This window comes from Rattus norvegicus, chromosome 10 (genome assembly GCF_036323735.1).
Source record: "Rattus norvegicus strain BN/NHsdMcwi chromosome 10, GRCr8, whole genome shotgun sequence".
Classification (NCBI taxonomy): Eukaryota; Metazoa; Chordata; class Mammalia; order Rodentia; family Muridae; genus Rattus; species Rattus norvegicus.
The window spans coordinates 55202993-55217348 of NC_086028.1; the positions used below are offsets into that span (position 1 = coordinate 55202993).

The window sequence follows — 14356 nt, forward strand, 5'->3', positions numbered from 1 at the left end:
ATCAATCCCGGGGAAGTGAATACACGTCACTACCGGAAGTAATGTCAGAGGGGAAGAGGAGGAGGGAAGAGAGGAGGAGGGAGCCCTTTGGGCGGTAAAATGGCGCCTGTCAGAGTGGGAAGCCCAGCTGCAGAGGCTGCAGCCCCGCTCCTCAGCGGCTAAGAGATCCTGACCTCGGGGAGGGGGAGGCCACTCCGGCCCAGCGCTCCGCGCCTTTTGGCTCCCCCTCCCCTTCCTTCCCAGCTCCTGCGCTCAGGGGCCCCAAGAGTCGCGGCAGCCCATCGCGCGCCGCCGCCCCCGCCCGCCCCCTTCCCGGGGCAGACCCCTAGCGCGCCTGCGCAGAGGGCCACCCTTCGCTTCCCCCTTCCCCTCCCATCTCCCTCCCTCCCTTCTCCCTAGCCCCCTCCCCCACTGCCCCCTCCCCCAATTCTCCATCCCCTTCCCTCCTGGTCTCAGAGGACCCTGTCCTAGCCCGACCTGTTTCGGCCTGCAGCCCACGCGAAGTCGTCGGTGCCACTTCCCGCTCATGTGGGCCCCCGCGGGCTGCCCACGCCAGTCCCCCAGTTCCCGGTTCCGCTGGGCTTTCCCTTTGCTGGGGGTGGCTTTCTGAGCCACCCACTCCGTGCTCATCTCTGCAGCCTCTCCTGCCGCTCGGGGCCCCCGTTCCCCCTCCCTGCGGCGGGGGGCTGCCCCCGGGGGGCTGGCGGAGCTGGGCCGCGGGGGCCCCGGGGCCGGCGGTGCCGGGGTCATCGGGATGATGCGGACGCAGTGTCTGCTGGGGCTGCGCACGTTCGTGGCCTTCGCCGCCAAGCTCTGGAGCTTCTTTATTTACCTTTTGCGGAGGCAGATCCGCACGGTGAGTTTGCGTGGGTGCTGGCAGTGGTGGGGTCCTCTGTCCACGGTGCTCACGAAATTTTGGGATAGTGTTGGGCCTCTGTTTTAGGCCTAGGAGGGGAGCCTTAGCCAGAGCTTTACTCGTTGGAGAAGTAGGACACCTTTAAGCAGGATTTAGACCTTAATAAAAGAACCACAATTTTTAGTGGGCTTGATTTTTTTTTTTAATCTGCCTGGGGTAGAATTTGGCAGTTCTTGGGGGGCTAGAATGGTGCTTTCTTTAAGAAAGCTAGAGTTTGTTGCTAAAGAAAGAAGAGGCGGGGAACACCTGTTTGCTGGTAGCCAGAACTGTTGATATGGGCTTTGGAAAGACCCTCCTGTTGAAAGAGTCAGACTTCTTTGTCACTGGTGTGGGTGGGTAGGAGGGCATATGTAGCAGGGATGGGAACTTGGGAGAAAAGCCTTGGGTGTGAAGGAACTCTTCCAGAATGGCTCTGGAAATCTCTAGCATGTGCATATGGGCTTGTTAAGACCTTGGGACAAGAAAACCGATGCTTTTACAGTAGGTGTCTTTAGTTGTTAAGAGGGAGCACATTAAAGTTGGGTGTCTCATTAGAAGACCTGGCTGTTAGCTGGAGAGCTTGCATCTGAAGGTGGACATGTTTCTCCAGGAGACTCTAGCAATTATGAAGGGATACCTGGAGTGTAGAGACTGTTTGGATGAACCCAAGCATCTCTGGGTTCTCTCCCTCAAGCTTTTCTCCAAGGTAAAAATTACTTAAGCTACCATCGCTTCTTAGTGAATATGCCCTCATCACTTCTTCACCTCTGGAGGAAATCTCCTGAAGTCAGATTCTGAGGGAAATGAGTGAGCTGGGTGTAGGCTTTGGCAGCCTAGGTCAAGAGAATTCCCAGAAGGACTTTGGTGTACTGGTAGAAGACTTGACTGAATGACTTGGACTTGAGTTCATTCTCTAGTTCATTCTGGTCTGTTTATTTCTTCCACTTCCTGCTTTAGGGTTAGGATTATTCTGGGTGGTGGTCATAAGCACACCTAGTCTCCTTAGATAAGATAGGATCTATTCAGGGTGTGTGAGGCTGACCTGGTGTGGGCCTAACTCCTCTGGTTTCCTTCGTGCATTGACTTCTCATCCTTTCTTTCTGACCTTGCCCTGAGAGAATCCTACCTCTTCTCACAGCTCTTTTTTTTTTTTTTTTTTTTTGAGTATAGTAGTGCTCATCTCTGCATCTTTAGCCCAGCTATTGGAAGACTAGTTAACTTCCTAAACTGCTCTCTTCTGTAAATCACTGACCCCACAGCCTTTTGTCCTCCCTTTCCTTCTTCCCTTCCAGTCTGGTTTCTTCCCCACGCCCTCTCTGGCAGAAACTTGGAGCATTCCCTACATGCCCAGCATGTGCAACCCGAGATAGCAGGGCAAGACACCCGAGCTGTGTCAGCTCTCATCACAAGCTCAGGGAGAAGAGAAGGGCAGATGCCTTGGGATTAAAGAAGAGTGGGCCTTCTGGTTTCCAAGCAGGGGATGTGTGGCTTAGGGCCTAGGAGTGGACTGGAGAACATTTGTATGTTAGAACAGAGCAGGGGAAGGAATTGCCAAGCTCCGCATAGGAGCTCTGGGGATTAGGAATTAGCTTTAGAGAAGCCTTGGGGAAGCAGAGCTGGGAAGCTCAAGGTGGTGCTGTTCCCTTTCCCACCTTTCTGTAACAGTCCTTGCTTCTCCTGGCCTTCTGTACATCCTGTGAGCTTGTCAAGTAGAATGTTTTCATGTTTTCTACATTCCCCTGGGCACCAGGATAAAGGGCTCTTCAGAGATTCACTACAGCTTGTGACTTGGCTAGTAGAAACAGAAGCGGACAGGTGGCTGGTTAAAATAGTCCTAGTGGCCTCTAGCCAGAGGAACTTAACTGACCTGACACCCCTGGATTCCCTCAGCTACTGTTCCCCTCAATGATCCAAGGACTTCCTTTCCTCATTCCTTCTCTGCCCACTAAGAGTCTGAGACTCTTGCTTCCCATTGAAAGATGACAAGAGTCACCAGTGAAGAACTCTTGAGGTGAAGGGGGGTGGTACTGTGTGTCTCCTTGTTCAGTGTAGCAGGATAATATCACATTAAGAGATACTCTGCTCTTAAGTCATTATCCTTGCTACAGTCTTTGAGACACTGCAAGATTAGGCATGACTGAGAGGAATTCTTGTTCTTATGGAGGATTCATTTTAACTAAGGGGCTAAATCTAGCTGTGCAATCCTAAGCATGGAGGCATTTAATCCTTGTTGCCTATTTCATTGTTCTTGATACAAGGGTAATGACAATATTACTAGGATTTTGTTTTCATGGTGCTGGGAATCGAACCGAGATTGAACCTAATTGTCTATTGGATAAGTGTCCTACTGTTGAACTTTCCCTGTATCCCTGTTAGGATTATGTATGAGGTTCTAATCATATATACAGTGCCTAGCATATGATAAATGTTCAGTATTTGCTGTTATTGTAATTAGGAAGATTTAAGGGATTCTAATTCTCATCTCCCACTGTTCTTAGGTAATTCAGTATCAAACTGTTCGATATGATATCCTTCCCTTATCTCCTTTGTCCCGGAATCGACTAGGTGAGTATGTCAGATAGGACAGCTACTAGAAGGTGAAGCAGGGCTTTGGGCTGGAGGTCACTTGGTGTTATTCCTTCCCATTGTGGTTCAGCCCAGGTGAAGAGGAAGATCCTGGTGCTGGATCTGGATGAAACCCTTATTCATTCTCACCACGATGGGGTCCTGAGGCCTACAGTGAGGCCTGGAACACCTCCTGATTTCATCCTGAAGGTGTGTGGAGATTGTGGAATGTTTGTGTCTCTCACTGTGTCTTCCCAGGCTTGGTGTCAGGGCTTGGCAAGGCCTGGCACCAGGGTCAGCCAGAAGGAGAAAAGCAGGTGGTGGGCACGGGGCAGGGCCGGTGTGGTGGTGCTTAGTTCCCTTACCTTTTCCCCGTTCTCTGCAGGTGGTAATAGACAAACATCCTGTCCGGTTTTTTGTACATAAGAGACCCCATGTGGATTTCTTCTTAGAAGTGGTGAGTGTGCATGAGCCAACTGGAGCTCCCTGTTAAAAGAACGGTTGTAGAGTTCTAGGTGCTTACGTGTCTAGAGGAGAGGGTGAGAAGTTGGAGTAGTAGTTGGGGTTCTTTCTCTAGAGGAACAGAACCATTAGAATATGAATATATTGATATATTTTTAGCTTACATTAAAATAATAACAAGTGGTTTCATACCTGAGAAGCTGAGAACCTGTTTGAGAATCCTCAAGCTGGGTTGCTCAGCAGTGGGAGCAGCCTACAGTGTTTGCCTCAGGTTGGAGAGGGTGACAATGTGGTAGTTGCTCAGCCTATGAAGCTGGTGCTGAAAAGCTGGAAGGTTTCTGAAGTGCTGTGGGTCCTTAGATAATGATAGGCACCTGGGAATGCTGGGCGTGACCTCAGTGGAGGGAGCAGCTGCTGCAGCGTGGCGCCTCAGCACAGAGGCAGGAGGGAAGGTCAGATGAGGAAGAGGCAAACAGTCCTTCTATTGTGCCTTCCTACCTGGGCTGCGGTCGAAGGATCCACCAATGCTCGAGGCGGGTCTTCCCGCCTCAGTTAAGGCGGTGAGGATGGTTCTTCTGTTGAGCTCCCTATTGGTGTTCTAACTTGTGGCAAATTGACATTAAAACTAAACATTACAATCCATCCTTTGTTACTTAGGAAATTAACATGTCACTTTAAAAACCATAATCTTGGGTGGAAGGGATGGCTCCGAGGTGGATAATACTTGTTGCTCATTCAGACGGTCTGATGCTGTGTATAAGCACCCGTAGCAGGTAGCCCCTGAGTACTTGTAACTCCAGCTCCAAGGCCTTTGATCTCCATGGGTACTTGTACTCATGTACACTCCCACATCCACATAAACTTAAAAAAATCAAAAATAAAAGTGAGAAGTCATAACTTTATGCAGGGACATACAAATAAATCTTAAAAACTATACCTTTATTCCCTAAATCTCATGTTCACTTAGTAATATAAAGTAAAACTTTAAAAGTCCCACAGTCTTCAAAAAATTCAAGCTGGGAGGTGGTGCTGCATGCCTTAATTCTGGACTTGGGAAGAAGATCTCTGAATCTCTGAGTTCTAGGCCAGCCTAGGCCACAGAGTAAGTCCCAGGACAGCCAGGACTACACAGAGAAACTCTGTCTTGCAAAAAAAAAAAAAAAGTTTAAAGCCTCTTTAAAATATTCAGTCTTATTTCAAGAGGAAAGATCCAGGGTACAATCAAATCATAGCAAAACTAACATCTGGTACTGCAAACCAAATCCCACAGCTCAGTGTCTGACATCTGGGACCCACCTATGGTCTCCTGGGCTCCGAAGAGCTTGGGTAGCATCGCTTCTCCAGTTCTGCCATTCGTAGCACAAACAGCTTGTCTCAGGCACAGGCCAGCTGTGCTCCACATCTGCCATCATCGTCCATGGTCATCCAGTGATCCTGGCTGCTGGCACGTTTACCATTTGCCTCCTAGCTTCTCCCCAGGAACTCTAACCTTTTCACTAAGAAGCCTTAGCTTTTCTTCCTACTCTTTCAGTCCTGGGCTTTCCACTGTAATTGAGTCTGTACCTTCATCAGTGGACTCTCCTGGCCTTTCATAGTGCCAGGCTTCAACTTTTCTCCTTTAATTCTGGGTCTGTCATACCTCTAAACAAGTAGTGCCATGTGGGGCTCTGAGATACATACCATTGGCTGTCACCTTAGATGTAGCCTCAGCCCCTATAGACCATAACTTCTGTGTGCCAACCCTGAGGAAATAGGTTTTAGAAGATTTCACGGGGTTGGGGATTTAGCTCAGTGGTAGAGCGCTTGCCTAGGAAGCGCAAGGCCCTGGGTTCGGTCCCCAGCTCCGAAAAAAAGAACCCCCCCCCCAAAAAAAAAAGATTTCACCTCAGTTGATGCTGGTCTCTTACAAGCGATTCTTCAGCCTTAGCTAAGCAGCATCCATTAAAGCACAGGTTTCTCTTCCACAGACTTGTTATGTTGTTGTTTGAGACAGGATCTCTCCATGTAGTCCTGACTGTCCTGGAACTCACTATGGAGGTCAGGCTGGCCCCCAACTCAACAAGAGATCTACCTGCCTCTGCCTCTCTAGTGCTGAGAATAAAGGTGTACTTCCTCATGCTTGGCTTTGGGCCATAGATTTTTTTTTTCTTAAAGAGTTGTTTTTGGTATTTTGTTTTTTAAGTTTTATACGTGTGTGTGAGTGCCTGCATGAATGTCTGTGTACCATGTGCATGCCCGATGTCCATAGAGGCCTGTCAATGGAACACACAGAACCAGGGGTGCAGGCAGTTACATGGTGCCTGATGTGGGTGCTATGTCTACAAAGTCTTTTTTTCTTTTTTCTTTTTTCTTTCTTTTTTTTTTTTTTTTCCAGAGCTGGGGACCGAACCCAGGGCCTTGTGCTTGCTAGGCAAGCGCTCTACCACTGAGCTAAATCCCCAACCCTGTCCACAAAATCTTAACCCAAAATATTACGCTAACTGTTCTGGTAGTCTTGGTTTCCCTCTGAAACTTTACAAGCCAAGCCTCTGTTGTCTGCATAGTTCTCAGCATTATCTTCTAAGCTCTCCCAGAACAGCTCACTGCAATAAGCATTCAGTGCTTTCTTCAGCTCAAAAGTTTCAAATGCTTCCACAATCCTCTCTCAAATCAACCTCGTCCAGTCTGTCACAGCAAGATCCCATTTTCTGCTGCCAATTTGTAGTAGGATTTTCTATAGGAGCAAAATTGATAAGATGAATATGTATTAAAAGAATTTATTCATTTATGTTAAATGAGTAACGAGTTGTACACCTGAGAGGCTGAGAGCCTAGTAAATGCTATGTCCTTGTTGGAGAGGTGGATGACACGAAAATTGCTTAATCCACTGAAGGCAGTGCTATCTCTGGGTGGGCTGTCCTGAGTTGTGTAAGAAAGCAAGCCAGTGAGCAGCATTCCTCTGTGATCTACTAGTTTCTACCTCCACGGTGCCTGCTGTGGCTTCCTGCTTTGATTTCCTGACTTCCCTTAGTGATGGAATGTGACCTGAGCATTATAAATGCGATAAATGCGATAAATTCTTTGCTCAAGTTGGTTTTGGTCAGTGTTTAGTTATAACAACAGAAAGGCAAACCAGGACCGTGAATAAGGACAGTTCAGTAAAGGAGAGGCTGGGGAGGACAGGCAAGGGAACGGCTTTCAGTAGCTGGGGTTACAGTGATACAGTTCTGTTCTTTCACAGGCATCCTGCACTTTTACATTTGTACCTCTGAATCTTCCCCCCCCCCCCCCCCCCCCCCCCGGAGCTGGGGACCGAACCCAGGGCCTTGCGCTTCCTAGGCAAGCGTTCTACCACTGAGCTAAATCCCCAACCCTGTACCTTTGAATCTTAAGGGTCTTGGTTGCCTCAGACATTGGGCGTGGAAGCTTGGCAGGGAGTTCAAATACCTTGAGTTTTCACAGCCATTTGGTGTTACTTGAAGACTGAAAAAGAACCATTATGTCTAAATGTTAGTTAGTTTGTATGACACTGTATTCCCCTCCAACCTCCTTCAGGTAAGCCAGTGGTATGAGCTTGTGGTGTTTACAGCAAGCATGGAAATTTATGGCTCTGCTGTGGCAGATAAACTGGACAATAGCAGAAGCATTCTTAAGAGGAGATACTACAGACAGGTAAGGAGCCAGAGTCAGGTTTGAGTGGCAGGTTACGAGGGTGGGAGGTGTGAGTGGGGCTGAGGGGTGGGTGTGCTAACTAGTCCTCTGCATTTTCAGCACTGCACTTTGGAGTTGGGCAGCTACATCAAAGACCTCTCTGTGGTCCACAGTGACCTTTCCAGCATCGTGATCCTGGACAACTCCCCTGGGGCTTACAGGAGCCACCCAGGTATGGGAAAAGGTCTGTCAGGCCCAAGACATGCTTCTAAGGACATTTTAGTTAGGTTTTATTTCTGAGACAAGGTCTTCTTATATAACCCAGGCTGGCCTGACCTGACTCTGTCTTAGTGGTTCTGGGAGTGGAACCCAGGACCTCACACTAAATCCTAGGCAAGCATTATACTATTCAGCTATACCTCTAACTCCTTGAGAGGGTGAATGCAGGAAGCTAGGAGGCAGAAGAGTTGGGTCCTAGTTCAGAGTTTGGATTCCCTACTGTATTACAGATCTGAATGTAAGTTGTGTTTCTGTTTTAAATGAGGTATCCACTCTTATATGGGATATAAGACTATAAATGGGACTTCTTTATTAAATTCACTTCGAGTGAGGCACAGGTGTAGTTTGACCAGAACTCTAACCTCAAGCTGTTGGGAAGTCTATTAATTCACTTTGACATTTAAGGAAAAAGAAGATTTTAGGTGATTGACTTTTGGTGGGTGAAAAATGGGGACTTATAAGTAATAATATTGAGGAAAGTCTCATAGGCTCTTCTGAATTTTTTGCATTTTCTCAATTTTAATTTTACCTACCCTAGACAATGCCATCCCCATCAAATCCTGGTTCAGTGACCCCAGTGACACAGCCCTTCTCAACCTTCTCCCAATGTTGGACGCCCTCAGGTAAGGGAGGTGGCCTGTAGACTATAGGTTTTGTTCTTTTTTTTTTGGAGACAAATTCTTTTTATGTAGCCTATGCTGGCTTGGAACTTGCTTCTTGGACCTTGTTTTCGCTTCTCCAGTGCTGTGATTACAGGAGTACACTACCAAAACTGGCAGGATTTGGATTGCCAAGGAAAAGAGGTGTGGGAAATCTAAAAGAATTGGGGGGGAAAAGGCATTCAGAACTTAAGTGTGTGGGCCAGGTCTTCCTACTCATTACTCGTACCCTTTTGGCTTCTGTCCAGTTTCACTGTGTGAAAGTGTTATTGAGTTGTGTCTTGTCCAGTGAGACTCCGTTGTGTTAGTGTTGTCAACTGTAAGGTAGTCCACCAACGCAAGTTCCTGTCATTCCAGGTTCACTGCTGATGTCCGATCGGTGCTGAGCCGAAACCTTCACCAACATAGGCTCTGGTGACAGCTGCTCCCCCTCCACCTGAGTTGGGGTGGAGGGGAAAGGGAGGGAGAACTCTTCGGACGGCCGTCTGTAGCCCTGTCCAGTGTGAGGACTGCCTGGGCAGAGTCTGCTCCTCCCGCCCCTCTCTGCCCTGGGAGCCCTACACTCCGCTTACGGAGTCAGGATGGACACATGGGCCAGACTGTGAAGCAGCCTCACTCTTTGTGTTCACACTCCGTGGAAATGCCAGACTGGGACAGGCGAAGGCCTAGGGGAACCGAAACCGTCTGGTGAAGAGGCAGGACTGGCCAGAGTGACAGACATATCCCAGAGGCTCAAAAGAAGCCAATTCAACTTTGTTGTGATTTGATTTTTTAAAAACTCTTATACAAAACTGATCTAATTCTTCACTCCTGCTCCAAGGGCTGGGCTGTGGGTGGGGACTGGGATTTCGGGCCACTGGATCTTCCTCAGTCTTGTCCCTTCCTTACTTTTCCTCATTTTTTTTCTTTCCCCAACCCCCCAATACCTGTAATCAGCTCCTTTCTTCCTTCCTCTTTTAAACCATGCATTATAACTTTGAAACCAAAGCTGCCCTAGATCCTTCTCTGATGTTTTTGGAGGGAACTTTGTTACATTTGCTCTGCCTCTGAAGCAGAGGGGCAAGATGCTGTTTGGAGTGCGGAAGTGGGATTCAGCACAGGGATAAAGTAATTTATGCCGGTGTTTGGCTGGAAAAGCCCCACTGACTGGATAGAGTCCCTGATGCACAGTGGAAGAGCAACTTTAGGACATAGAAGGCTGAAGAGGAAAAAAATCTAGAACCCTCGAAGGGCAAACAGCTGGAGAAAGGCTGGGCTTGACTGGGAAGTTGACGTGGACAGGCTGAGAGGGCGCTGCCTACGAGCTGTTGGCACTCCGGCAATAACTTGGGGCGGAGCCCTCTTTCCTGGCACCTCCTCTCCAGAGCCGGGACTACATTTTGGCCCTCGCCACGTGATTCTCCGCCCTTTTCTGAGGTCACATGATTTTGTTTGCAACACTCCGGGATGTGTTCCTCCGCCCTGATATAGTCCCTATCTTTGGGATTTTTGCAGTTTCTATTGGTCCGCCTGAGTCTTGAGCCTTCGCTGTGTCTGCAAACCTCTTTCTTCTCCGTCTTATGGTATCCTTATTCACACCTTGGGTACTACTTTGTTTTGGTGTCAACGGCCACCTTCAGCGTAGCAACACGTTTCATGAATATCTAGACTTGTAATTGCCTTTCCCTAACGTAATTTCCGAAAATAACTGCAGAACTAAATCTCACGACTGCCACTTAGTACCACTCTCGTCCTCTGCTTTGTACTGTGGGGCTACCTGGGGAAGGATTTTTCAGTTGACTTGAAACGACAGCAACCTTATCTGCGATGTCATACGCGTAACTCACAAATTGATTCCAAAGCAGTTACGCTGAAGGCGTAAGAGGACGGAGCAGCGGGTTGCGCTAGCAAGCTGAGCTCGTGGTGTATGTCAGCAGGCGGGGCCGGTCCGGACGGTCGGGGGCGGGGTTGGTGAATAGGGAAGTGGCGCAAATTCGTGGATCGCTCCGCTGAGTCTGTTCGTCGAAGCCGCCTCCGCCGCCGTCCCCTGTCCCGGCCCCCCCCCTGGGTTCCCTCAGCCCAGCTCGGTCCAGCCCGGTTCTCGGGAGAATGAAGTTCGTGTACAAAGAGGAGCATCCGTTCGAGAAGCGCCGCTCTGAGGGCGAGAAAATCCGAAAGAAATACCCAGACCGGGTCCCGGTAAGGACTAGCCAGGGCCGACGCTAGCGTCGCTGACGCTGTCGCCACAAACTAGGCTTGAGTCTGGGAAAGCCGAGGTCAGACTCCAGTCTGCCTTGAGGTTAGAACTCTTGTCTCTGGTACCAAGGGCGAGAGGTCTGAAGAAGTAGAGCTGGGAGTGCGATGTGGACGGGAGAGAGTGAGACCTGGGAATTTCTCAGAATGGAGGCCTTAGTGAGCTTGACAACCAGAGTTTCCATGGCCATGCTCCCAAGTAGCTAGATTTAAGGTAGATTTTTTTTGACCTAAACAAGTTATCCTGTATTCACTGATGAAAATAGTTATTGTGATGAACCGTTCTGGGATCAATTCTCAATATTTAGGTAAGACAGTGAGGCCAGGATCTCTGGACCTAATGTTGATACACCACGCATGTAAGGATAAATATTATTAAGAAATGAGATTGCAATAGGCTTCAGTACAAGGAAATATTGTACCTTGAGTTCTTCATCGATATAGCTGTACGTTTTTTAAAATCTCATTCGTACCTTCCTTTCATCAGGTGATAGTGGAAAAAGCTCCCAAAGCTCGGATAGGGGACCTGGACAAAAAGAAATACTTGGTGCCTTCTGATCTTACAGGTGGGAGCTTGACCCATGGTGTATGTTTCTTTCTGTGGGTGGGCCTGCCATCTCTGTGGGAGGAGGCTTCACCTGGCAGCTGTTTTCTGGTGGCACCTACGATCTCTTTGACTTTCTTGTATCTCCTGTTTTTGGGCAGTTGGTCAATTCTACTTCTTGATCCGGAAGCGAATTCATCTCCGTGCTGAAGATGCCTTGTTTTTCTTTGTCAACAATGTCATTCCACCCACCAGTGCCACGATGGGTCAGCTGTACCAGGTATAGTACCATGGCCGTGTTTGGAGAGGAAAGAAAAGGTCAGCAGTTCCTGTTGGCTTACTAGCTTTAAAAGGTCAATAAAGTCCTGGGTTGGGATCTTAATAGCAGTGGGAGGAGAGAGGGTATGAGCTGGTGGAGTTGTTTTGACTGGGACTCTTACTACCTAAGGAAGTCTCTTTCCCTTATCCAAGAGTCCCAGATGTCAAAAAAATAGTTTGAGGAGTGGTGGTGTTGTTGGTTTTGTTGTTGTTGTTGTTGTTCTTTTTTCTTTCGGAGACAGGGTTTCTCTTTGTAATCTTGGCTGTCCTGGAACCCCCTCTTGTAGACCAGGCTGGCCTCTGAACTCCAGAGATCCACTTGGTTTTGCCTCCCTTGGGCTAGGCTTAACAAAAGGTGTGTGCCACCACTGCACTAAAACTTGACATGTAGACCAGGCTGACCTCAGGCTCAGAGATCTTCCTGCTTCTGCTTCTTGAGTGCTGGTATTAAAGGTGTTAGAAGTTCCAGTCCTGAATAACGACTGATAATGGTGCACACCTTTGATCCTCTAAGTCCAAGCACAGTTTTAATCCGATCCAGGCTGCTGGATTTCTTGGAGTTTGAGGCTATCCTAATGAGTCAGAGATACTTAGTGAGACCCTGTATCAAAAATAAGAAGTAAAAACAAAATAAAACAAATCAAAAACACCTTCCCCCCCAAATTAAAAAAACCCACAGAACCACTGCACGTTGGGTGTGATCATGCCACAGCTTCAGTCCCAGCGCTCCGGGAGCAGAGGGAGGTAGATCTCTGAATTCCAAGGTCAGTGTGCTCTACACAGGGAGTTCCAGGGCTACATAATGAGACCCTATCTCAAAAGCAAAACCTCTAAAAGATACCCCCACCCCCACCCCCACCCCACAGAGCAAGCAAACCCTTGAGAGGCTGAGGCAATAGTATCAAGTTGGAGGTCAATGGCTGCATAGTATAGTGAGTTTGAGGTCAGTCTTTTTCTTTTTTGTATTTTCCAGACAGGGTCTCTGTGTAATAGCCTGGTTGTCCTGGAGCTCACTCTGTAGACTAAGCTAGTCTCCAACTCACAGAGTTCCTCCTGCCTCTGCCTCCAAAGCGCTGGGATTGACGGTGTGTGCCACCACTGCCCAGCCAGGGTCACCATTTCCTAAAGGAGCAAGAGAATAAGGACAGTCTGCTTTTCTCTTATTCCTTTTGTACTAAGGAGCATGTCTGGTACCTACAAATGCTTATGGATGATCTGTACCTGTAGATCTATTTTGAGTCAGGTTCTTAAGTTGCCTTGGTGGCCTTGAGATTTCCGTCCTTCCTGCATCTGGAATTACCAGGCCATGCTTAAAATGATTCTTGAGGAATGTATTGGTGATAAATGGTTGGAGTAATGAGTTGCCTTAAACCTCCTTTTTGCTTTTACTTCAGGAACACCATGAAGAAGACTTCTTTCTATACATTGCCTACAGTGATGAAAGCGTCTACGGTCTGTGAAGTTGCTGTCCCGGAGGTGGGGGTTCCATTCTACAAAGAGAGGTGGCGCTCCTTCCTTGGCATCCAGTTCCTCCTTCAGGCTCAAACACCATCTCCTTTCTTCAGGACCTGCACTTAATGTTTGAGGCTGTCTCTCCAGTCCCTCTGAGCAGGAGGGGTAATGGTAGATGCAGCCGCTGTACATCTCTCTTTCCCCTTGTTTACCCTCCATTCCCACTCTGCTTTAGACTTCTGGATTGTCGATCTCTGTCACATCGGATGATTGTTTTGGTTTCTATTCCCTTTCTAACTGCCCACTGGGCTCAGAACCCCAATAAACCCTTCCTTTCACTACCTTCTTTTTGGGGGGTAGATGGAAGGGGTTGACATTGGGTGGGGGAGGTAGGAGGCACATCAATAAAGAGGAAACCACCGAGCTGAATTGAATTTGCCCTGTGTCATTCTACCTCCTGGCTTTTTGTTTCAAGTGTTGTGAACTTCAGTGGTGGGAAAGGAGGATTGAGGTATAGATCAGAGAACTAGGAAGGCATTGATGATGTTGGTCTTTCCTCCTTTTTTGATGAGTGGAATAATGTAAGCATTCTCTCATGAAACTTTAATTGTATTTATGTATTTGTGATGTAAACAAAGAGGTGGAGGTTGGTAGTGTGGGGTGGTATGGAGAAAGTTTGAAAGAACTATTTTTTGGTAAACATGTCCAAATGTTACTTCCCATTAAAGAAGATATGTTCCTGTTTGGGAGGTGGTAAAAGGACTGTCTTTAACTGGTTGTCACTGGCAGAGGTTGTGCCAGTGTATGGGATTCTGTAAAGTATAATTTGAGAGAGGGCAAATACTAGAAGGTGCCATTATCACTAGGAGAACTTCATCTCCCAACATCCATTTCTCCTGGCCGGAAGTGGGGCGGTTCCCTGTTGGTGGTAAAAAGGTACAAAGTGAGGCAGTATGGTGGCCGAGAGTTATAATCCCTTCTTCGTCCACTTTCTTGGTCCCGCCCAGCCTACACTTCCCGGGAGTCAGTGCGCACTCTTCCGCTCTCACCCCCCCTCAGCTTCGTATCTCCCCGCCACTCCCCTGGTGGTGGTGGTGGTGGTGGTGGGGAAGTTGCTTATTGCGCCTGCGCCAATCCGTGGCTTACTGGGAACTGAAGTTCCGGAGGATCTTGCATGCCCCTTTCCGCTGCCCCTGCACAGACTACAAATCCCTTGGTGCACTGCGCGACAGAGCCGGCAGGGAGGGGGAGAAGGGAGGGAGGAGAGAGGAGGAGGAGGGAGCAGGCGGCCGGCGGTGCGGGGGGAGGGGGCCCGGTCCG

The 14356-nt window shown here is 48.4% G+C and overlaps 2 protein-coding genes across 5 annotated transcripts; both read left to right on the forward strand.

The window, feature by feature from the left end:
• The first annotated feature begins 54 nt into the window (after nt 1-54).
• Nucleotides 55-9477, forward strand: Ctdnep1 (CTD nuclear envelope phosphatase 1). 4 transcript variants are annotated; one of them, XM_006246643.5, is made up of 9 exons: nt 66-856; nt 1506-1601; nt 3394-3460; nt 3552-3670; nt 3846-3917; nt 7457-7573; nt 7673-7796; nt 8370-8454; nt 8848-9477. In XM_006246643.5, the coding sequence occupies exons 1-9, from the start codon at nt 755-757 to the stop codon at nt 8906-8908; spliced, it is 843 nt and encodes a 280-aa protein (XP_006246705.2). In that variant the 5' UTR covers nt 66-754; the 3' UTR covers nt 8909-9477. The 4 variants fall into 4 exon arrangements, with proteins under 4 accessions (XP_063124715.1, XP_006246705.2, XP_006246706.2 ...); XM_006246644.5 differs by having other exon boundaries at nt 7673-7784; XM_063268645.1 differs by lacking the exon at nt 1506-1601 and having other exon boundaries at nt 55-856.
• A 995-nt stretch (nt 9478-10472) lies between these two features.
• On the forward strand, nt 10473-13795 carry Gabarap (GABA type A receptor-associated protein). The gene is made up of 4 exons (NM_172036.4): nt 10473-10668; nt 11210-11288; nt 11428-11546; nt 12979-13795. Exons 1-4 carry the CDS (start codon nt 10579-10581, stop codon nt 13042-13044), a joined length of 354 nt encoding a protein of 117 aa, NP_742033.1. The 5' UTR covers nt 10473-10578; the 3' UTR covers nt 13045-13795.
• The last annotated feature ends 561 nt before the right edge of the window (nt 13796-14356 follow it).